Genomic DNA, 24,673 nt, shown 5'->3' on the forward strand with positions numbered 1-24,673 from the left:
CAGATAGTTCTGATCCTGGACCCCAGCAACAACACCATCAAAGGGCTAAAAGAATCCAGTGAAACTACATCATTTTGGTGTTTTTGACATGCCACCAGGGTCAGCTTAATTCTTGCGAAGTGTGACGAGCCCTAAAGCTGACTGATGAAAATCCTACTGCAACAAAAATCAGCAGCAACAAACATCAACTGCAAACGCCAACTACAAAAGCTAAGGAGACTGAGGAGACTCCTATTCCAAGAAACATGAACGGCAAAAGTTGACGACGCAAATCCTACCACAACAAACATCAGCAGCAACCACTGAAGCTGACTGATGAGAATCCTACTACAACAAACAGTCGGCATCGATTAATAGTCTTTGGTCCCCTCCCCTCCCGGGCTACTGATGAGGCGTTTAGCAGGCTGACATCCTTAAATAGGTGGCTGGTGCAATTTTGTAGACAGCAAGGCTTTAGATTTATTGATAACTGGCCTTTGTCCTTGGGCCAGTGTGACTTGCTGATGCCGGACGGCCTCCACCCTACTGGGGAAGGTGCCACCATCTTGTCTGCAAACATAGACAGAGCTCTACAGGGAGGGTAACATTAGGACTTTACAGCAGGCCACGGAGCAGGTGATTAGAGACCCTGCAAGGCCTATGACAAATGTGGATGTGGAATCCATTAGCTTAGTGGGGAAATTAGTGCAGAAAATCCACTATGGTGATAGTGCAGTTTATCTGCCAGGGACGGAAATTCAACAAGTTGAGACTGTGGCCTGCTTCCGTCGACGTGTCCATAAAAATCAATATGCTTTAAGTATATGCTTTAACTATAACTAACTATAACTTTAACTAACTATATGCTATAACTTACAGTAATACCCATTACTACAATGGATGATGTTGAAATTGAGGATGGCCCAATGGCTGTTCCAGCAATATCAAAGATTTTGTGTCTGCTACCTACAACTTGAATGTCTCAAACATAAGCCTACTTCTAGGCATCTTATATTTGCTACTCTGGAACCACCCCTAAGCCCAAACAGTTCAACTGTCAACCCCACTGAGGTCCTTAATCTGGGTCTCATTAACATAAGATCACTATCCTCAAAATCATTGCTGATTAATGATCTAATTGCTCATCACTTAGATATGATTGGGTTATGTGAAACCTGGCTTAAACCTGCACCTGTTCTCCCCTTAAATGAGACTTGTCAGTATATACATTTAGTCACGTCTCTCGTGATGCGAAGCAAGGCGGTGGTGTTGCTCTTATTTATAAATCTAGGTTTACCTTATTAGCTGTTGGGGGTCACAAATGTAATTTGTTTGAGCATCTGATTCTCCGCTCTGCTCAGTATATTACGCATTGCCAAGGTCAGAAGAATAAAAATCAGCTATATTACTTTGCCACTGTATATTGGCCTCCTGGCCCATATTCTGAATTCTTAGATGAATTTGGTGTGTTCATCTCTAACTTGTCAACATTCTTGATAACATTCTGATCATTGGTGACTTTAATGTTCATATAAATAAGACTTCTGATCCCCTCTGCAAATCATTTATGGAAATTGTGGATGCATTAGGATTTCGGCAATGCATTCGGGATTCAATGCACATTAGTGAAAATACCCTGGATCTGGTTCTCGCACGTGGTATTGCTGTCATGAATATTGACATCATGCCTCTTACATCAGTGGTCTCTGATCACTCACTTATTAAGTTTACAGTTCACTGGCGTGTTTAGTGGAACAACAACCTTATATATCACTACGGCAATGCACCAACTCCTCAACTAAGACTGAACTCAAAGCTAGACTGTCTGATGCCTTAGCTTCACATTTGGCAAATACCCAATCAGTGGACAGTGTCGTGGATAGTTTAAACTTAGTGCTCAAAACTACACTCGATATGATTGCATCACATTTGTTAAAACTGTGCTCCCCCAAAACACAGTCACCTTGGTTCAGTGATTACCTGCATGACCTCAAGCATAAGGCTAGAGGTCTAGAACGGAAATGGCGTCGTTCAAAATTAGACGTATTCCACCTTGCGTGGTGTGATGCTATACTGGCTACAAAGCAGACCTTTTACTCTGATTTGATCAACAAAAACAAGCATAACTCAAAGTTCTTGTTTGACACGGTGGCAACACTTATTCATGGACAACCACCTGTAGATCACTATCCTTTTATAGCACAAGATTTCCTGGATTACTTTGAGAAGAAAATAGAAGACATTAGCTTAAACATATCCCAGCATGCCTTAACCCAGCCACTACACCCTGCTATTGAGGTGGGCACCATTACTGAGGTATTACCTAGATTTACAGAATTTGAGAGTATCTCTCTAGGCATGCTGATGACACTTGTAACGTCTACAAAAAGCACAACCTGTTTATTTGATCCTATACAAACAAAACTGTTTAAGGACCTGTGGCCCACTCTTGAGCTGACTGTGCTGGAAATTATTAATCTTTCTTTTATTACATTATGCTTAAAAGTTTACATACTCTGGCACAATTTTTGTGTTTTTGGCCATTTTTCAGAGAATATGAGTAATAACACAAAATTTTTTTCCACTCATTGTTGTGAAAGTGTAGTGACACAGACCCACAACAGGGGGCGGAAATGAACGGCCAATAGATGAGCCAAAAAGTAACAATTTAATGTTGTGAAATGTGCACAACGAAATACAGACAATCTCAGAATATAATTACAGTCAATCCACAAAGGTGACGTGTGGGCAGGCTCGAGGATAGAAGACGTCTGTCCTGAGAAGAGCCGGAACCACACGATTTCCGCCACCACAGAACCTGGTGAATACTGGAGCCGCCAAGTCCCGAATTCCCAGGTGATCACCGTCCCCGACTGTCGGATCTGGTACTGCTGGCGAGAACAAAGACAGTCAAGTGTAGGTGTGTGCACACCCAGTAACAACAACGGTGGGAATGCCACCTCCACCTCTCACTCAATATGTGTTGCAGCGATCCCTCAGAGGAAAAAGAGTGCCGTCCTGCACAGCCTCCACAAACGAAGGACCGGTACTCCTGCAAACACTCACAATAGACAGATTCAGAAAATACCACAAAGGCTGAGGATATTACCTCCAACGAAGTACGATATCTCGGCGATGAGGTGGAGATGACGTCTGGGTTTTATGGAGTGCGATGATGAAGAATGAGTGACAGCTGTCAGGAGTTAATGAGTGACAGCTGTCACTCCCGGCTGTGTCCGTGGCGGCAGCGCCCTCTCGTGCCTGAAGCCCGCACTTCAGGCAGGGCGCCCTTTGGTGGTGGGCCAGCAGTACCTCCTCTTCTGGCGGCCCACACAACAGGACCCCCCCCTCAACGGGCACCTCCTGGTGCCCGACCAGGCTTATCCGGGTCTCGACGGTAGAAATCGGCCAGGAGGGCCGGATCCAGGATGAAGCTCCTCTTCACCCAGGAGCGTTCTTCGGGTCCATACCCCTCCCAGTCCACCAAATACTGGAATCCCCGGCCCATTCGACGGACGTCCAGGAGCCGGCGCACTGTCCAAGCCGGCTCCCCGTCAATGATCCGGGCAGGAGGTGGCGCCGGACCGGGAGCACAGAGGGGTGAGATGTGGTGAGGCTTGATTCTGGACACACGAAAAACTGGGTGGATCCGCAGTGAAGCTGGGAGTCGGAGCTTCACTGCGGCAGGACTGAGGATTTTGAGGATCTTGAATGGTCCAATGTAACGGTCCTTCAACTTAGGGGAGTCCACTTGGAGGGGGATGTCCTTCGTGGACAGCCACACCTCCTGCCCGGGCTGGTAAGCAGGGGCCGGGGATCGCCGACGGTCCGCATGGGTCTTCGCCCTCGTCCGGGCCTTCAACAAGGCAGAACGGGCAGAGCGCCACACCCGACGGCACTTCCACAGGTGGGCCTGGACCGAGGGCACACCGACCTCTCCCTCCACCACGGGATACAATGGGGGCTGATACCCCAAACACACCTCAAACGGGGAGAGGCCGGTGGCAGAGGACACCTGGCTGTTATGTGCATACTCGATCCAGGCCAGATGTTCACTCCAGGCCGTCGGGTGTGCGGACGTTACGCAGCGCAGGGCTTGCTCCAATTCCTGATTGGCCCGTTCTAACTGTCCATTGGTCTGCGGGTGATACCCGGACGAGAGGCTCACAGTGGCCCCCAGTTCCCGGCAGAAGCTCCTCCAGACGTGTGAGGAGAACTGGGGACCACGATCAGAGACGATGTTGGTGGGTATCCCATGCAGACGGACGACGTGGTGGACCAGGAGGTCTGCTGTCTCCTGGGCTGTTGGGAGCTTCGGGAGGGCCACGAAGTGGGCTGCCTTGGAGAATCGGTCCACTATCGTGAAGATGGTGGTGTTGCCCTGGGACGGCGGGAGGCCCGTGACGAAATCCAGGCCGATATGGGACCAGGGGCGATGAGGCACAGGAAGTGGCTGGAGAAGCCCTTGGGACCTCTAGTGGTCTGCCTTGCCCCTGGCACAGGTGGTGCAGGCCTGGATGTACTCCCGGACGTCGGCCTCCATAGACGCCCACCAGAAGCGCTGCCGGACAACTGCCACGGTCCTTCGCACCCCTGGATGACAGGAGAGCTTGGAACCGTGACAGAAGTCCAAGACTGCAGCTCTGGCCTCTGGTGGGACGTATAGACGGTTCTTCAGACCGGTTCTGGGGTCCGGGCTCCGTGCCAGGGCCTCCCGGACGGTCTTCTCCACGTCCCAGGTGAGGGTGGCCACGATAGTGGACGCCGGAATGATGGGCATCGGTGGATCCGACAGCACCGTTTTGACTTCGTCTTCGTGTACCCGGGACAAGGCATCCGATCTCTGGTTCTTGGTCCCGGGGCGATAGGTGATCCGGAAGTCAAAACGTCCGACGAACAGTGACCGGCGGGCTTGCCTGGGGTTCAGCCGCTTGGCGGTCCTGATATACTCCAGGTTCCGATGGTCAGTGAAAACCGTGAATGGCACAGACGCTCCCTCCAACAGGTGTCTCCACTCCTCAAGAGCCTCTTTCACCGCAAGGAGTTCTCGATTGCCGACGTCATAGTTCCGTTCAGCTGGGGTCAACCTGCGAGAAAAGTAGGCACACGGGTGAAGAACCTTATCGGTCTCTCCGCTCTGGGATAGCACGGCTCCTATCCCTGAGTCAGAGGGTCCACTTCAACCACGAACTGGCGGCTAGGGTCGGGCTGCACCAAAACTGGCGCAGTAGAGAACCGTCGTTTCAACTCCTTGAACGCGGCTTCGCACCGATCCGACCAGGTGAAGGGGACTTTTGGAGAGGTCAGGGCTGTCAGGGGGCTAACTACCTGACTGTAGCTCTTAATGAACCTCCTATAGAAATTAGCAAAGCCGAGGAACTGTTGCAGCTTCCTACGGCTTGTTGGTTGGGGCCAATCTCTCACTGCTGCAACCTTGGCCGGATCAGGGGCGACGGAGTTAGAGGAGATGATAAACCCCAAGAAGGACAAAGACGTGCGGTGAAACTCGCACTTCTCGCCCTTCACAAACAGTCGGTTCTCTAATAACCGCTGCAGGACCTGATGTACATGCTGGACATGGGTCTCAGGATCCGGAGAAAAGATGAGAATATCGTCCAGATATATGAAGACGAATTGGTGCAGGAAGTCCCGCAAGACGTCGTTAACCAAGGCTTGGAACGTCGCGGGGCGTTGGTGAGGCTGAACGGCATGACCAGGTACTCAAAGTGACCTAACGGGGTGTTAAATGCCGTCTTCCATTCGTCTCCCTTCCGGATCCGAACCAGGTGATACGCATTTCTAAGATCCAGCTTAGTAAAGATTTTGGCTCCATGCAGGGGGGTGAACACGGAATCCAACAATGGCAACGGGTATCGGTTGCGAACCGTAATCTCATTCAGCCCCCTGTAATCAACGCATGGACGGAGTCCGCCATCTTTCTTGCCCACAAAAAAGAAACCTGCCCCCATCGGGGAGGTGGAGTTCCGGATCAGCCCGGCAGCTAATGAGTCCCGGATGTAGGTCTCCATTGATTCGTGCTCAGGTCGTGAGAGGTTGTACAGCCTGCTGGACGGGAACTCAGCACCTGGAATCAAATCAATGGCACAATCGTACGGATGGTGCGGGGGAAGGGTGAGTGCCAGATCCTTGCTGAAGACGTCAGCAAGATCGTGGTACTCAACCGGCACTGCCGTCAGATTGGGAGGGACTTTGACCTCCTCCTTAGCCTGTAAACCGGGAGGAACCGAGGATCCTAAACACACCCGATGGCAGGTTTCGCCTCACTGAACCACCACCCCAGACGGCCAATCAATCCGGGGATTGTGCTTCAACATCCATGGGAAGCCCAAAATCACGCGGGAGGTAGAAGGAGTTACAAAAAACTCAATCTCCACCCGATGGTTTCCAGACACCACCAGAGTTACTGGTTGTGTCTTGTGTGTGATTAAAGGGAGGAGGGTGCCATCTAGTGCCCGCACCTGCAATGGCGAAGGAAGCGCCACCAGAGGGAGCCCTACCTCCCTTGCCCATCTGCTGTCTAGCAGATTCCCTTCTGACCCCATGTCCACCAGTACTGGGGCTTGAAGGGTTAAATCCCCGCTCAGGATTGTAACTGGGAGTCGTGTGGCAATCTGTGTGTGTCTCACGTGAATGTTTTGACCCCCCCTTAGCCCAGTCTCTGAGGGCGGTTGTTGTTGTGGCCGTTTGGGGCAGTTTTTCTGTGTGTGCTCCTTTGAGCTGCAGAGAAAACACTCCCCGCGGATCAGCCTCCTCATTTTGGCCCTGTGTGTTTCCCTAACAACGTCAGCAGGGGGAGCTGTTGCCCCACAGAGCGCTGCGGCTGTGGAGCATGGGGAGGGCAGCCCCTTTTCGAACCCGGAAGGGAGAGGGGCGGTGCGTATCCGGCCATGTCCTTCGCCTCGCTCCCGACGGCGTTCCTCCAACCGATTGTCTAACCGTATAACGAGATCGATAAGCCCATCTAAATCCCGCGGTTCCTCCTTAGCTACCAGATGCTCCTTCAGGACCAACGACAGTGCGTTTATGACGGCGGCGCGGAGCGCAACGTTATTCCAGCCGGACCTCGCAGCCGCGATGCGGAAGTCGACTGCATATTTGGCTGCACACCGGCGCCCCTGTCGCATTGACAGCAGCATTGTTGAAGCGGTCTCTCCTCTGTTAGGGTGATCAAACACTGTTCTGAACTCCCCCACAAACCCAGTGTATGCTGATAACAACCGTGAGTTCTGTTCCCAGAGCGCCATAGCCCAGGCACGTGCCTTACCCCGAAGCAGAGCAATCACATAAGCTATTTTACTAGCATCTGACGCATACATGACGGGACGTTGTGCGAAGACGAGCGAACACTGCATGAGAAAGTCCGCGCATGTCTCCACACAACCTCCGTACGGCTCAGGAGGGCTTATGTATGCTTCAGGGGATGGTGGGAGGGGTTGTTGAACCACCACTGGAACGTTCATATCCTGCACAGGGTCGGCAGGAGGAGGAGCTGCAGCAGCTTGCCGCCACCTGCGTGGAGAGAGCCTCCACCCTGCGGTTCAGGAGGATGTTTTGCTCGGTCATTTGATCCAACCGAGCCGTAAAGGCGGTGAGAATGTGCTGCAGCTCACCAATCACGCCTCCTGCAGACGCCTGCGCTCCCTGCTCTCCCATTGGTCGTTCAACAGCCGGGTGATGCCCCTCGGAGTCCATGACGCTGGCCGAGATATCCTGTTGTGAAAGTGTAGTGACACGGACCCACAACAGGGGGCGCAAATGAACGGCCAATAGATGAGCCAAAAAGTAACAATTTAATGTTGTGAAATGTGCACAATGAAATACTGACAATCTCAGAATATAATTACAGTCAATCCACAAAGGTGACGTGTGGGCAGGCTCGAGGATAGAAGACGTCTGTCCTGAGAAGAGCCGGAACCACACGATTTCCGCCGCCACAGAACCTGGTGAATACTGGAGCCACCAAGTCCCGAATTCCCAGGTGATCACCGTCCCCGACTGTCGGATCTGGTACTGCTGGCGAGAACAAAGACAGTCAAGTGTAGGTGTGTGCGCACCCAGTAACAACAACGGTGGGAATGCCACCTCCACCTCTCACTCAATATGTGTTGCAGCGATCCCTCAGAGGAAAAAGAGTGCCGTCCTGCACAGCCTCCACAAACGAAGGACCGGTACTCCTGCAAACACTCACAATAGACAGATTCAGAAAATACCACAAAGGCTGAGGATATTACCTCCAACGAAGTACGATATCTCGGCGATGAGGTGGAGATGACGTCTGGGTTTTATGGAGTGCGATGATGAAGAATGAGTGACAGCTGTCAGGAGTTAATGAGTGACAGCTGTCACTCCCGGCTGTGTCCGTGGCGGCAGCGCCCTCTCGTGCCTGAAGCCCGCACTTCAGGCAGGGCGCCCTTTGGTGGTGGGCCAGCAGTACCTCCTCTTCTGGCGGCCCACACAACACTCATGGTTAATGGTTGGGTAAAGACATTTGTTGTCAATCAGCTGTTAACTCTTTTTAAATCATCATGTCAACAGAAACGACCCAAATGACCCTGATCAAAAGTTGACATACTCCTGTTCTTAATACAATGTGTTGCCCCCTTTAACCTCGACAGCTTGGAGTCTTTTGTGATCGTGTTCTGGACGGGGCTCTCTGATGGTAAAGCTGTCACTGAATATGTGTTGGATTTTATTTACATCAGTTATGAAGAAATACAAACAGTATGGCACTGTGTGGAGTAGACAGTTCTAAAAAACTGAATGACAGTGCAAGAAGAAGAGTGAGGAAAGACATCCAGACAACCCAGAAGAGGTTATAGGCTTATGTGGCTGTGATTGGAGAAATTGTGCATAGTGCATGTTTTCCATTTTGTATCTCCAGTTATACAGCTTCATGATTACGTAGTATAGAGGAAGATTTTCTTAAAAAGAAGACCTGAAAGTTCAGCTACAAATTGTCAGAAGGTTGCAAGCCTAGATTTGATGTTTTGGTGAAATGGCATAAACAAATTAAAATGTATGAAATACCAAGAGTTCCAATTCTTGAAATGCTTCTTACGGAGCCCCTCCTTAGCTGTCCTGGCTGTGTTTGGGGTCATTGTCATACTGGAAGACCCAGCCATGACCCATCTTCAGTGCTCTTACTGAGGGAAGGTGGTTGTTTGCCAAAATCTCGCAATACAGTGCATTTGCAAGATTCCAAATTCTTCACTTGGTGCCAAAACCTTTAAGCTAACTTTAATTTTTCTCCATAACTTTTTTGCTGTCTCAAGCTGTTTTACATTTTACAAAGACTTTAACTTGATTTTTCACAAGTTGGAGAAGCCAACCAAACAATCCTGCAGTGTTCTGATGCTGTCAATGATGGAAAATGGCTTTCTTTGTTTAATTTTCTTAATAATAATAATAATTTCGTGAACCCAAAATTCACCACTTAATTCCAACCAGGTTTAATATTAATTTCTATATTTAGTGCCTCATTTTTTTCCTTGCTTTTCAAATCTTGGTAATAAAACTGACTCATACATATTCTTGTATGTTTGTACCTGTAAATGTGTAAATAAAAATATAGATATTATGCCTGCTGTTTGTCTTGTTTCCAGTTGAAGACAGATGTTTAATCAATCATATTGTGAACTTATGACGTTCAGATTTAAGACTACTCAATATTAATATTTTCCTGCACTTCTTGTTGTGTGGGCCGCCAGAAGAGGAGGTACTGCTGGCCCACCACCACCAGATGGCGCCCTGCTTGGAGTGCGGGCTTCAAGCACGAGAGGGCGTTGGAGCAACGGAGAGTGACAGCTGTCATTCATCATCTGCACCAGCTGTCACTCATTCACCACATCACCATAAAAACCGGACTACAACTCCACCTCCCCGCCAAGAAATCAGCAAGCAAGAGGTAACCTTCTCTGTGGTAATTTCTCTGCTAACTGAACTCTTCCTTGCAGCCGCTTGCCCTGTGGTGTTCTTATCGGAGCTGGAGAAGGGCGTGACCGCGACGACTTCGCATCACGCTCCGTAGCAGATAAGTGGTTACACAGGAGCTGCACGAGTGTGTGATTGGAGGTGGAGGTGCTCCCTCCTTACAGAACATTGACTGTGAGTGGACTACTGAGTGTGCGGCTTCACACTCACCTGGATTTTCTCTGTTCTCTGCCAGCAGTACCAGGGTCGACAGCCGAAGGCAGAGGCCACCTGGGGACTCGGGACTTGGCGGCTCCAGTGTTCTTCAGGCCCGCTGGTGGTGGAAGCTGTGTGGGAATCGGCTCTTCTCTCGCCAGAGGTCTTCTATCTTCGAGCCTGCCCACACGTCACCTGGTGTCTCATTGGCAATCCATATCTCTGTCTGTATTCCGTTGTGTGTTTTCACAACATTAAATTGTTACTGGTTGGCTTATCCATTGTCCGTTCCTTAGCGCCCCCTGTTGTGGGTCCGTGTCATGACACCTTCCCAACAGGATTTCTCGGCCAAGCGTCATGGATCCTGAGGGGCGTCAACCAGAGCTTGAACGGCCAATGGAAGAGCAAGAGGCGCAGGCGTCAGCGGGAGGTGTGTTGAGTGATCTGGAGCATATCCTAACCGCCTTCACGGCTCGGTTGGATTTGGTGACCGAGCAGAATGTACTCCTTAATCGGAGGATGGAGGCTCTCACCGCCAGGGTGGAAGCGTGCGATCAAGGCGCTGCTGCAGTCCCTCCTCTCGCTGGTCCTGGGCCCGACACAGACATTCCACTGGTCGTTCAACGACCCCCCCCCCCCACCGTCCCCTGAAGCATACATAAGCCCTCCGGAACCGTACGGAGGCTGTGTCGAGACGTGCGCAGACTTCCTTATGCAGTGTTCGCTCGTTTTTGCACAGCGTCCAATCATGTACGCGTCGGACGCTAGCCGGGTGGCTTATGTGATCAATTTGCTTCGAGGAGAGGCACGCGCCTGGGCTACGGCGCTCTGGGAGCAGAACTCACGGCTCTTAACGTCTTAGGCTGGGTTTGTGCGGGAGTTCAAACAGGTTTTTGATCATCCCAACAGAGGCGAGACTGCTTCGAGCGTGCTGCTGTCGATGAGACAGGGGCGCCGGAGTGCAGCTTCATATGCAGTCGACTTCCGCATCGCGGCAGCGAGGTCCGGCTGGAATAACGTTGCGCTCCGCGCCGCCTTCATAAACGGACTGTCTCCGGTCCTGAAGGAGCATTTGCTGGCTAAGGAGCAACCGCGGGATTTCGATGGGCTTGTCGATTTAGTTATACGCTTAGACAACCGTTTGAATGAACACCGTCGGGAGCAGGCCGGGGGGCGTGACCAGGCCCGAGCCGCCCCTCTCCCTTCCGGTTCCGAAAGGGTGTCGTCGTCCCCACGCTTCACTGCCAGAGAGCTCCGTGTGGTAACAGCTCCCCCTGCTGACGAAGCTATGGACACAAGCAGGGCCAAAATGAAAGTAAACATCAGACAAAGGAGGCTGGCCCATGGGGAGTGTTTTTTCTGTGGCTCATGTGAGCACATGCAAAAGGACTGCCCCAAACGGTCAAACTACAACGCCCGTCCTTAGAAACTGGGCTAAGGGTGGGCCATAACACACACGCGGGAGAGCCCCGCAAATCTGCATGAATCCCAGTAACGATCCTGAGTGGGGATTTAACCCTTCACGCCCCAGCACTGGTAGACACGGGATCGGAAGGGAATCTGCTGGACAGCAGATGGGCAAAGGAAGTGGGGCTCCCTCTGGTGGCTCTGCCTTCACCTTTGAAGGTGCGGGCACTAGATGGTACCCTACTTCCATTAATCACACATCAGACACAGCCAGTGACCTTGGTTGTGTCTGGGAATCACAGGGAGGAGATCGTGTTTCACGTAACACCTTCTACCTCCCGAGTGATTTTAGGGTTCCCATGGATGGTGAAGCACAATCCCCGGATTGATTGGCCGTCTGGGGTTGTGACGCAGTGGAGCGAAACCTGCCACCGGGAGTGCTTAGGATCCTCGGTTCCACCCGGCATGACGGCTACTGAGGAGGTCAAAGTTCCCCCCAATCTGTCGGCGGTGCCAAAGGAGTACCACGATTTAGCTGATGTCTTCAGCAAAGATCTGGCACTCGCTCTTCCCCCGCACCGACCGTACGATTGTGCCATCGATTTGATCCCGGGCGTTGAGTACCCGTCCAGCAGGCTGTACAACCTCTCACGTCCGGAACGCGAATCAATGGAGACCTACATCCGGGACTCCTTAGCCGCTGGGCTGATCCGGAACTCCACATCCCCGATGGGTGCAGGTTTCTTTTTCGTGGGCAAAAAAGACGGCGGACTCCGTCCATGCATCGATTACAGAGGGCTGAACGAGATCACGGTTCGCAACCGATACCCGTTACCTCTGTTGGATTCGGTGTTCACGCCCCTGCATGGAGCCAAAATCTTCACTAAACTTGATCTTAGGAACGCATACCAGCTAGTTCGGATCCGGAAGGGAGACGAATGGAAGACGGCATTTAACACCCCGTTAGGTCACTTTGAGTACCTGGTCATGCCGTTCGGCCTCACTAACGCCCCCGCGACGTTCCAAGCGTTGGTTAATGACGTCTTGCGGGGCTTCCTGCATCGGTTTGTCTTCGTATATCTGGATGATATACTCATCTTTTCTCCGGACCCTGAGACTCATGTCCAACATGTACGTCAGGTCCTACAGCGGTTGTTAGAGAACCGGTTGTTCGTGAAGGGCGAGAAGTGTGAGTTCCACCGCACTTCTTTGTCCTTCCTGGGGTTCATCATCTCCTCCAACTCCGTCGCCCCTGATCCGGCCAAGGTCGCGGCGGTGAGAGATTGGCCCGAACCAACAAGCCGAAGGAAGCTGCAACAGTTCCTCGGCTTTGCAAATTTTTACCGGAGGTTCATTAAGGGGTACAGTCAGGTAGTTAGCCCCCTGACTGCCCTGACCTCCACTAAAGTCCCCTTCACCTGGTCGGATTGGTGCGAAGCCGCGTTTAAGGAGTTGAAACGTCGGTTCTCAACTGCACCAGTTCTGGTGCAGCCTGACCCTGATCGCCAGTTTATTGTCGAAGTGGATGCCTCTGACTCGGGGATAGGAGCCGTGCTGTCCCAGGGCGGGGAGTCCAATAAGGTTCTCCATCCTTGTGCCTATTTTTCCCGCAGGTTGACCCCAGCTGAGCGCAACTATGACGTGGGCAATCGGGAACTCCTCGCGGTGAAGGAGGCTCTTGAAGAGTGGAGACACCTGTTGGAGGGAGCGGCGTTGCCCTTCACGGTTTTCACGGACCATCGGAACCTGGAGTACATCCGGACCGCCAAGCGGCTGAACCCCAGGCAAGCCCGCTGGTCTCTGTTCTTCGGGTGCTTTGACTTCCAGATAACATACCGCCCCGGGACTAAGAACCAACGATTGGACGCACTGTCCCGGATCCAACCAAGACCATCATCCCCGAGTCCACTGTCGTGGCCACCCTCACCTGGGACGTGGAGAAGACCGTCCGGGAGGCCCTGGCAAGAAACCCGGACCCGGGGACCGGCCCTAAGAGCCGATTGTACGTCCCACCAGAAGCCAGAGCTGCCGTCTTGGACTTCTGTCACGGATCCAAGCTCTCCTGTCATCCCGGGGTGCGTAGGACAGGACCGTGGCAGTTGTCCAGCAGCGCTTCTGGTGGGCGTCCCTGGAAGCCGACGTCCGGGACTACATCCAGGCCTGTACCACCTGTGCCAGGGGCAAGGCGGACCATAGGAGGACCACGGGCCTCCTCCAGCCCCTACCGGTGCCTCATCGCCCCTGGTCCCACATCAGTCTGGACTTCATCACGGGCCTCCCGCCGTCCCAGGGCAACACCGTCATCCTCACGATAGTGGACCGGTTCTCCAAGGCGGCCCACTTCGTGGCCCTCCCGAAGCTCCCGACGGCCCAGGAGACGGCAGACCTCCTGGTCCACCACGCCGTGCGTCTGCATGGGATACCGTCGGACGTCGTATCAGATCGTGGTCCCCAGTTCTCCTCGCAGGTCTGGAGGAGTTTCTGTAAGGAGCTGGGGGCCACCGTGAGTCTCTCGTCCGGGTACCACCCCCAGACAAACGGCCAGGCAGAACGGGCTAACCAGGAGCTGGAGCAGGCCCTTCGCTGCGTGACCTCAGCGCACCCGGCGGCCTGGAGTAACCATCTGGCCTGGATCGAGTATGCCCATAACAGCCAGGTCTCGTCTGCTACCGGCCTCTCCCCGTTTGAGGCGTGTTTGGGGTACCAGCCCCCATTGTTCCCGCTAGTGGAGGGAGAGGTCGGAGTGCCCTCGGTCCAGGCCCACCTCAGGAGGTGCCGCCGGGTGTGGCGGACCACCCGTTCTGCCCTGTTGAAGGCTCGGACGAGAGCCAAGGCCCATGCAGATCGCCGGCGTTCCCCGGCCCCTGCGTACCAGCCCGGGCAAGAGGTGTGGCTTTCTACGAAGGACATACCGCTCCAGGTCGACTCACCAAAACTCAAAGACCGCTACATCGGACCGTTCCCCATCATCAAGGTCCTCAGCCCGGCCACAGTGAAGCTGGCAGCTGCAGCTTCACTGCGGATCCACCCTGTCTTCCATGTGTCCCGTTTGAAACCCCGTCACACCTCTCCACTTTGCACCCCTGGACCTGCACCGCCTCCTGCCCGGATCATCGACGGGGAGCCGGCATGGACCGTGCGTCCGTCGGAAGGGCCGGGGGTTCCAATACCTGGTGGACTGGGAGGGCTACGGACCCGAAGAACGCTCCTGGGTGAAGAGGAGCTTCATCCTGGACCCGGACCTCCTGGCCGACTTCTACCGACGTCACCCGGATAAACCTGGGCGCCCGTTGAGGGGGGGGTCCTGTTGTGTGGGCCGCCAGAAGAGGAGGTACTGCTGGCCCACCACCACCAGATGGCGCCCTGCTTGGAGTGCGGGCTTCAAGCACGAGAGGGCGTCAGAGCAACGGAGAGTGACAGCTGTCATTCATCATCTGCACCAGCTGTCACTCATTCACCACATCACCATAAAAAACGGACTACAACTCCACCTCCCCGCCGAGAAATCAGCAACCAAGAGTTAACCTTCTCTGTGGTAATTTCTCTGCTAACTGAACTCTTCCTTGCAGCCGTTTGCCCTGTGGTGTTCTTATCGGAGCTGGAGAAGGGCGTGACCGCGACGACTTTGCATCACGCTCCGTAGCAGATAAGTGGTTACACAGGAGCTGCACGAGTGTGTGATTGGAGGTGGAGGTGCTCCCTCCTTACAGAACATTGACTGTGAGTGGACTACTGAGTGTGCGGATTCACACTCACCTGGATTTTCTCTGTTCTCTGCCAGCAGTACCAGGGTTGACAGCCGAAGGCAGAAGCCACCTGGGGACTCGGGACTTGGCGGCTCCGGTGTTCTTCAGGCCCGCTGGTGGTGGAAGCTGTGTGGGAATCGGCTCTTCTCTCGCCAGAGGTCTTCTATCTTCGAGCCTGCCCACACGTCACCTGGTGTCTCATTGGCAATCCATATCTCTGTCTGTATTCCGTTGTGTGTTTTCACAACATTAAATTGTTACTGGTTGGCTTATCCATTGTCCGTTCCTTAGCGCCCCCTGTTGTGGGTCCGTGTCACGACACCTTCCCAACACCTGACAGTTCTGTTCCCGAAACCCCAGCAATCATCACAAGTCCCCCAGTGTTCACATCACTGCACAGATTATAGTCCTTATCCTTCTCCCTGCCCCAGTCACAGTCCAGAGAAAGTAAATCCAGTTTTCACATCTCCAGTGTTACATCAGCAGAAGGTTTACTCAGACAGCACAGACTGACAGACACCATGAGGGAGTTTTATGTTTCAGTTACTCAAAAGTTTACCCATGTGAAGGTTTCCATGGCAACTGTTAAGATGATGTATTGAACTGGAGCATACAGTATTTAATGTGTTATTATGATCAGTGTCGTTCTATAGGAATCACAGTGACACAATAACATCTCCACAAACCAGCAATGATACAAACACGGTTTTCAAATCAGCAGGTTTGTGATAATATTTGGGACTGAATTTTCATTATGGTTCTAAATAACTTTGTCTCTTCACAGGAAGCCATTGTGGAGGAGCAGGAGAAAAAGAAAGATACGAGTCTGTAGGTGCCTCCTTATTTATTTATGTATTGGTTGATTTTTTTTTTCCGTCTCCATTCGATGATCTATTTTGCATGTTTTATTTTGATGTCTCTTCACAACACAATCAAAACGTGAATCTGCTTTTGGTTGATCAGCACATGCATGAGCAGCTTATTTGCTTATACCATCACACTAGAGGCCAAATGAGCGGGAATGTCATCTGAATGAAAATTCAGTATACATTCTGGAACAGTCGAGGTACATTCCAAAACCTCCGACTGCATTCTGAGTGCATTCCAAACAGTCGGACAAATTTCTGTGGCCGGCCTGAATGTTTAGCTCATGTTAAAAACATTTGAGGTCTATTCGAAGTGGAAAAATATCGAATGGCAATTGAAGTGCATTCTGACAGGATTCTAAACAATTCTACATTCTGATCGCATTGAAGGGCAAATCGAAATGGTCAGCCATGTCAAATCCTGCCAACATGTCCCAAATGTGCCACGGATAAGCCGGACTGCACCTCCAGTTAGAGCCCTGCATTGGGACTGGGTTCCACAGGACCCACCACAGATCTTGTGGGAGCGGGTGGTTGGACCCCATCAGACATAGCACAAATGAGGCCAAATTGTTTCAGAATGACGAACGTCTGAAAACTGTCAAGGTGCAGTCTGAAAACGTCAGACAGCAGCCTCAGAGAAGTCTACATGGGTGGCTCCATTCGTGCGGCTGCTTCAAAAGTTTTGCACATGTGAAAAACACTTGTGGTGCTGTCCAGGTGGGACACCCATCCAACAGCAATCCCACTGCAATCTACATATAAGTATGCCGTCATAACAGCAGTTGGAACAATTTGATTGTGGCCAAGGGAACCCCGACATGGATCGGGCACGTCAGATCCTACCAACATGTCCTGCTTGTGCTGCGTACGTGCACCTCCACTGGGTCCCGTCCAGGGAGCGCAAAGGATATGCTGATATGCAACATGTATGTCGCACGCATCCATCATGTGCAGCGGACGTGAACATTACTCAATCAAACTGAAAGCACCATCTGTCACTGAGTCCATGCGTCATTTTGCTCGTCAGAGGCTCGGCACAGCACCCGCAATGCAGCTGAACAGGATGTCACCCCCATAATACACAGATTATGACATATTTACCATCTTTATTGTGGCCGGCCTAAGGCACACCTGTGCAGTAATCATGCTGTCTAATCAGCATCTTGATATGCCACACCTGTGAGGTGGAATGGATTATCACATCAAAGGAGAAGTGCTCACAAACACAGACAGTTTTGTGAACAATGTTTGAGAGAAACAGGTCTTTTGTGTCTATAGAAAATGTTTTAGATCTTTGAGTTCAGCTCATGAAAAATGGGAACAAAAACAAAAGTGTTGCCTTTATATTTTTGATCAGTGTATATACCCAAGGGTCTCCAGCTGACACCCAGGCCACTGCACAGCCACACTGACCCATGAGTAGGGGCAGACCCTCCACCCACACAATCAGCTGCAAGGTCTGACGCATTAACGGGTGACTGGACACTGCCAGTCCTGTGGCAACCATTGGTCCTCTGACAAGAACTAACATCATAAACATCCAGTTGTTGCCTCAGCACACTGATTAGTGTCCAGGACCGTAAAGACTCTGACCTTTGATCTCATGATTCCATAAATTCTTGCCAAGCTTCTCTGGATCTCAAAGGCCGAGGACTCAAAGAATGAAAGACCGAGATAAGTGAATCTCAATAAATTCCACACTTCTATCACATGCAGATGGATTTGTGATTATCAAGTCCAGGAAGTCATAGAAATCTTGGATCTTAGTCTTAATCCTGGGCTTTCATAAACCCAAACATTCTGACTCCTTCTTCGGTATCTCAATTCCAACAATCAGGGTATCCATTCATCACCAACAGAAGCACCTAAGACATCCAGTCCATGCAAGCACTGAAGAGTAGAGGAGCTGAACTACAGCCCTGAGGAACACCGGGAAGAAGTCACATGACTTTGCACAGTCTGGCTGTGGTGTTGAGCAACCTGTTGGGGATCTTTGGACTTTTTTAAATTGTGTCAGACAGGAACCTGATCAGTTGAGTCAAACCTTTTGCAAAAATCAGCACAGACTGAAACAAAGCACTGCCTATGTTCATGCTTATGTTCAGTGAGTACTCACAAGGATGGTAAGCATGGAGGGTGGGAGGAGCTTATGGAGTCATGAGCTCTGTGGAGAGGTGTTTGGTAACAAAACATATATTACAAAAAATAATTTGCTTCTGGGCAATATTAAAAATGTTTTGTGGCAGGGAGGGGGCTATAATTTAAGAAGATTAAACTCCAAAAAAGTGTGTGTATTTCAATTTGTGGGGTGGATTTGTGGAACAGGCTGGATGAAGAATTACAGATAAGTATTAATACAGAGAAAAAGAACACTTTAGGAACGTATGCAGACATGTCGAGATAAAAATCTTTTTGACTGTTGTTATTGTTTTTATATAATTATAATATGTTTTTGTTGTTTATTTTTCAGCACTGGTTGGGTAATGGACTGTAAATATCTTGAATTTAGAGGGGGGGGGGAATTGAGAAGGGGGAGGTGTTTACTAGTGTTTACTTCTTCCTACTCCTTTTCAAGTACTGTTTTTTAGTTGACATACTTTTCTTATGCTTTACTATTTATTTATTTTTCCTTGTTTTGAAATATATTTCATTCATTCATTAATAGACAGATTGGGATGGCATCTGAAATTTTACGGACGCTGTAAAATGGTGGTGAAGAAGGTGCTGAAATGGAAGGCGAGGCTCTCAATTTACTAATTGATTTATGCGCCTATCCTCACCTGTGGTCATGAACTTTGGGTAATGATTGAAAGAATAAGATTGTAGATACAAGTGGTGGAAATGAGATTCCTCCGTCGGTATCTGGGCCTTCACTCCTGGACAGGGTGAAAAGGTCACCCTGGGGTTGGTAAGGTTAGACCTTACTTGTGTGAAGCGCTTTGAGGCAACCTTGTTGTGATTTGGTGCTATATAAATGAAAATAAAAAAAAAAGCTCAGCTATCTGGGAAGAACTCGGAGCAGAGCCACTGTTTCTTCACATCGAAAGGAGCCAGCTGAGGTAGTTTGGGCATCTGGTGAAGATGTCCCCTGGTTGTCTCCCTTGGGAGGGCCAGGGGCCAATCAGGGGACAACCAGGGGCCTTGGTTGTCTCTCTTGGGAAACCAAGGCACAGTTTTGGCAACAGACAACCAGGGGCCCCGGGGGAAGATCAGCACACAATGGGGGGATTTTATTTGCCAGGTGGATTGGGAACACCTTGGGATCCCCCAGGAAGGCTTACGGGACTTGGCAGAGGATACGGAAGTTTGGGATGAGCTGCTTGCTCTGCTGCCACCATGAGCCAGACCTGGATAAGTGGCTGAAAATGAATGATTTATGTGGGAAGGCCAGCTACAAGATTTTGGAAATGTGGCACACTTCTCTTGACATGATCCAACACAGGCACCTAAGTGTTAGGAACCACAGCAGGGTGGGTTCACCTGTCTGCAACAGACAGATGGGTTCTTTCAAGGTGTGGGGATAGACCAGGTTTCTGCTTGTGTGATTGCCATCCAAGACCTGAGGTACTTCCATCATGTTTGTCACGACAAAATGACCAAGACTGGCAACATTAGCTGCAGCTATATGAAGCCGGTCCTCTGTATTGATGGCTTCACAGGTATTGATCCACTCCAATTCTCTGTGCTCGCTGAGTGACCTGTATGTTTCTGTGTTGCAGGGCAGTCCTGATCAGTCTTCGGATCTTAGCCAACATCCTTGTACTGCTGTCTCTGGCTGGCAGCATCTACATCATCTATTTTGTGGTAGAACGTTCTCAGAAACTGGAGCAGGAGAAGGTGGAGCTGACGCTGTGGGAGAAGAATGAGGTAGTCAAGCACAGACAGACATCATTACGTAGGCATGAGGCGGGGGTACACCCTGGACAGGATGCCAGTCTGTCACAGGGCCACATAAAGACAAACAAACACATTCACACCCGCACACACACCTACCGACAAGTATTTAAAGATTGCAGTCCACCTAACCTGCATGTCTTTGGATGGGAACCTGGAGGAAACTCACACAAACACGGGGAGGACATGTAAACTTCAGACAGAAAGGCCACAGGTGGGAATTGTAGCAAAATTACATGCCTCGCAAACAGGGGACCAAAATACATGTAACAAAATTCATTTTTTGGAATGAATGGCACCTCACACAGAGGAACCAAATTAATGTAGTGAAAGCATTGTTAAACTCCCAAATTGAATTAAATTGGCCTAGACCTCATTTAATGGGTCGCCAAAATAATTAACAATTTTAAGGTTTAACAGTTATTATTTAATATCCAATTTACTTGGGGCACCACCTATTTAAAGCATAGGTACTTTAATTTAAACATTAATTAATTTATCAGTCTCAAATTAATCAATCAGTCTCAATTTAATTAATCAGTCTTGGGTCTGAAAGTCTGAATTCTACGATACAATTGACCAAAGGTTTCCTTCTGAACACAAAATGGACCACAGCAGAAATATTTACATTTTATTTACAATTATACAAGAAATGAATAGTTTACTGGCATTTTTGTGGATAGTGATTAAATAAGTTCATTTATGGACACAATTTGCTTTGAAAGAGAGATAAAGCTTAAAGACTTTAAGTAAATAAATCTGATTAGAATTTAGTGAAGAAATTTGAAGCCAATTATTTTTAAGAAAATTATATGAATATGTTTAAAAAGAAGAAGCCACTTTGCATCCATTAACAACAAAACCCTTCTTCTGGAACCTTTAACTGGGTCACTTAGCTGATCCGTTGAAGAGATGGTTCTCCGTCCATCGATGTGTTGATGCTCTTTGCAGCGTGCTCACTTGGGTCAGGGGTTAACTCAGTGGTCTCCCCGGGTGATCCCAAAGGCTTGTGTCAGCTGGCTTTACCGACAGGATGGCCGCTTGCAGTCAGGTCATCAGCTTGCTGGACCCCAGAGGTGGAAGGCGTTTGTTAAAAATGGGTTCTGGTAGCTTTTAAAACATTTGTTGGAGCCAGATTAAAAGTCTTTGTGAATTTAGGAAAAAAGGTAAAAACTTTAAAAGCAGCGTTGTACAAAAAAAGGAAAGTCGCTTTTCTGTAAATTCGCTATTATTTTGAAATGTTCAGATCGGAGGTTCTCTTAAAAATTTGAAAGACTTGACGGACCTTAAAAGCGTCAGGCAGCGAATGAATGAATGAAGCCACCTGGTAGCTTTAGTTTAGCTTAGCATGGGGCCTTGTTGACCCAAAAATAAAAGTTAAGCTTTTAAGAAAGGAAGAGAGAGGAGTTGCAGCAGAGGCTTGCAGGAGAATTTCAAGAGGGGGTCGAGAGACTCTGTTCTAACTTTTAAAGGGGACTTATGTCATTAAACTCCACCCATTTAGAGTGTGTAATCTCACTGAAAACTTCATGTGTTAGAAAGGCAGACAAAAATGATTCAATGATTTAAACACATTAACTATTTTGGCATACTATTTGTTCTAAGACACTCGAATGGATACACATTATTAATAGTCACTTGAGCACTCCATTTAATATTTAATATTTAATATTTCACCATCAACATATTGACAATGCAGAAAGATCACACTTAAACACACATCAGTTAAAAGGAACACATGTCAATAAAATGGAATGATTATATGCAAAGCATTTTGTTTGATTAATCAATACAAACAACATTAGAAGTTTTTAATATATATATATATATATATATATATATATATATATATATATATATATATATATAAAAGAATACTGATGCATTTTTTAAAATTTCTTTTAAGCAAAGGTCTTTTCCTTTACTTAGACTTAAAGATAATAGCTGGTTGTCAAGGCCCAAAGTTTATGACCAGGTCTTATTGTGGAGGAGATCTTCCTGCAGTCTGGAGAGGTTCTGGCCTTGGCGTGAAGCCATAAAAGGCTCTCCGGGCCTGGGGGAGTTCAGATTCTGACGTGAAGCCATTATAATGTCATGTAATTCATAGTGACCGAAATTTAACCAATAAATAAGCAAGGGGCTCCTTTGAAGAACTCTGAGTTACAGTTCTGTTTTTGCTGTGAAGCACAGTGTTGAGGCCCAAAGGAGGGGTCTCAGGCTTATCTCCAGATGGACGCAGGAATTTCTCCACTGGGAGTGAAAACACAGTCTCTCTCCTTAGTTCCAAAACCTCAGGTATTTGTTGAGACAGCATTAATGTACTTATTTAATTAGAGTGAATCGAGCCCATGTGCTACAGAATCAATCCCATGACTTTGTTGCTGTGATGCAACAGTGCTAACCACTAAGTTTCATGTATTTTTCTCCACATAATCCATCAAACTACACATCTGAAGCTAATCCAGTTGAAGAAGCGTTGTTTCACTGCCTGTGATAGAGAGCAAGGATCTCTGGCCCAAACATCTCACCAGAGGCCTCCTATCTTTTCTCGACTGCACAATAAATTCATAAGCAACAACAGATTGGTGTGTGTGTGTGTGCAACCTGACCTGATTTGTACATCAATGACACTTTAAAAACAAGGAACATTGCCTTGAATTACTGACAGTCAGTATCTTATTTAGCATAAGGAATCTGCTGCAGTAATACTAGAGGTTAAATCATTGATCTTGATATCTTCCACCTGGAGCAAAAGTTGCCCTCAGTTCAAGTCCAGTGTGATTATTAGTTTTCTGTTATACTTATATGTAAGCTCCAACTTACTCCCACTCATTAAGAAAACCCCAAGATACTTAATCTCCTCCACTTGGGACAGTAACTGTCTCCTGACCCAGAGGGGACAATCCACCGTTTTCCAACAGAGGACCATGGCCTCAGATGTAGAGTTGCTTCACAGTCAGTCTCAAACCTGCACAGTGTGCATAGACATTCACTGCTTGATGAAGGCAACAGAACCACATCATCTGCAAAAAGCAGAGATACAGCTCTGACGTCACCAAACTGGACACCATCCAGTCCTGACTGTGCGAGAATGAGGACTCGGCACACCCTTTGTTCATATAGAGATCAGAGCCAGAAGGTGAGACTCTCAATTTACCAGTTGATTTATGCTCCTATCCTCACCTATGGTTATGACTTTTGGGTAATAACTCAAATAATGTTGTGGATACAACGGGTGGAAATGAGATTCCTTCATCTGGTATCTGAGCTTACACTCCTGAACAGGATAAGAAGCTGAACTATCTGGGAGGGCCTCAGAGTACAGCTGCTGCTTCTTCATATCAAAGGGAGCCAGCTGAGGTAGTTTGGGTGTCTGGTGTAGATGTCCCCTAGTCATCATCCTAGAGAGGTCTTCCAGGTGTGTCCAACTGGGAGGAGACCCTAGGGAAGACCCAGGATATGATGGAGGGATTATATTTGCCAGCTGGCTTGGGAACACCTTAGGATCCACCAGAAAGTGTTGGAGGACTTGGCTGAAGGATAGGGAAGTGAGGACTGAGCTGCTTCTTATGTTATGAAATATTTCTATCATGAAGATTATTTCTGGTCCATCTTACAACTCCAATTCCAATGAAGTCGGGATATTGTGTAAAATGTAAATAAAAACAGAATACAATGATTTGCAAATCCTCTTCAACCTATATTCAATTGAATATACCACAAAGACAAGACATTTAATGAGGTGCACTGTTTGGGTCAGAGAGTGGTTGTGAACCAAAAAGAACTTTAGCGACATGTTAGAACCATTGACAAATCCTTAAAACTGTTAGCGGAAAAATAAATTTGCTAAGAAACTTTGAACATGTTCAACATTTATTTGCCACAAGAAATATTATTTGAGTCCCTCAAAACTGTTTGCGAACACTTTGGCAACCTTTTATGAACCGTGGCAAAACCTGAAATTCACTATGCTCATCAGCATTCACCGCACCGAGAGATACGAGCTTAATGGAGAGTGAAATAGAGAGGTGAAGAAGAGCATGCAGGATTAGGAATGAACATATCAGAGGGACAGCACACACAGGATGGTTTGGAGACAAAGTCAGACAGCTGAGACTGAGACCTACAGTGAGGAAAATAAGTATTTGAACACCCTGTGATTTTGCAAGTTCTCCCACTTAGAAATCATGGAGGGGTCTGAAATTTTCATCTTAGGTGCATGTCCACTGTGAGAGACATAATCTAAAAAAAAAAAATCCGGAAATCACAATGTATGATTTTTTTAATAATTTATTTGTATGTTACTGCTGCAAATAAGTATTTCAACACCTGTGAAAATCAATGTTAATATTTGTTTGCAATTACAGAGGTCAAACGTTTCCTGTAGTTTTTCACCAGGTTTGCACAAACTGCAGCAGGGATTTTGGTCCACTCCTCCATACAGATCTTCTCCAAATCTTTCAGGGTTGGAGTTTCAGCTCCCTCCAAAGATTTTCTATTGAGTTCAGGTCTGGAGACTGGCCAGGCCACTCCAGGACCTTGAAATGCTTCTTACGGAGCCCCTGCTTAGTTGCCCTGGCTGTGTGTCTGGGGTCATTGTCATGCTGGAAGACCCAGCCATGCCCCATCTTC

The 24,673-nt window shown here is 48.8% G+C and overlaps 1 protein-coding gene across 1 annotated transcript in view; it reads left to right on the forward strand.

The window, feature by feature from the left end:
- Positions 1 to 24,673, forward strand: part of LOC117503320 (transmembrane channel-like protein 3) — a 251,235-nt gene that overhangs the window by 95,632 nt on the left and 130,930 nt on the right. The window contains exons 7-8 of the mRNA XM_034162542.1: positions 16,063 to 16,106; positions 19,867 to 20,014. Coding sequence (XP_034018433.1) covers positions 16,063 to 16,106; positions 19,867 to 20,014 — 192 coding nt within the window. The remainder of the gene's footprint in view (positions 1 to 16,062; positions 16,107 to 19,866; positions 20,015 to 24,673) is intronic.

Source organism: Thalassophryne amazonica, chromosome 2 (genome assembly GCF_902500255.1).
Source record: "Thalassophryne amazonica chromosome 2, fThaAma1.1, whole genome shotgun sequence".
NCBI lineage: Eukaryota > Metazoa > Chordata > Actinopteri > Batrachoidiformes > Batrachoididae > Thalassophryne > Thalassophryne amazonica.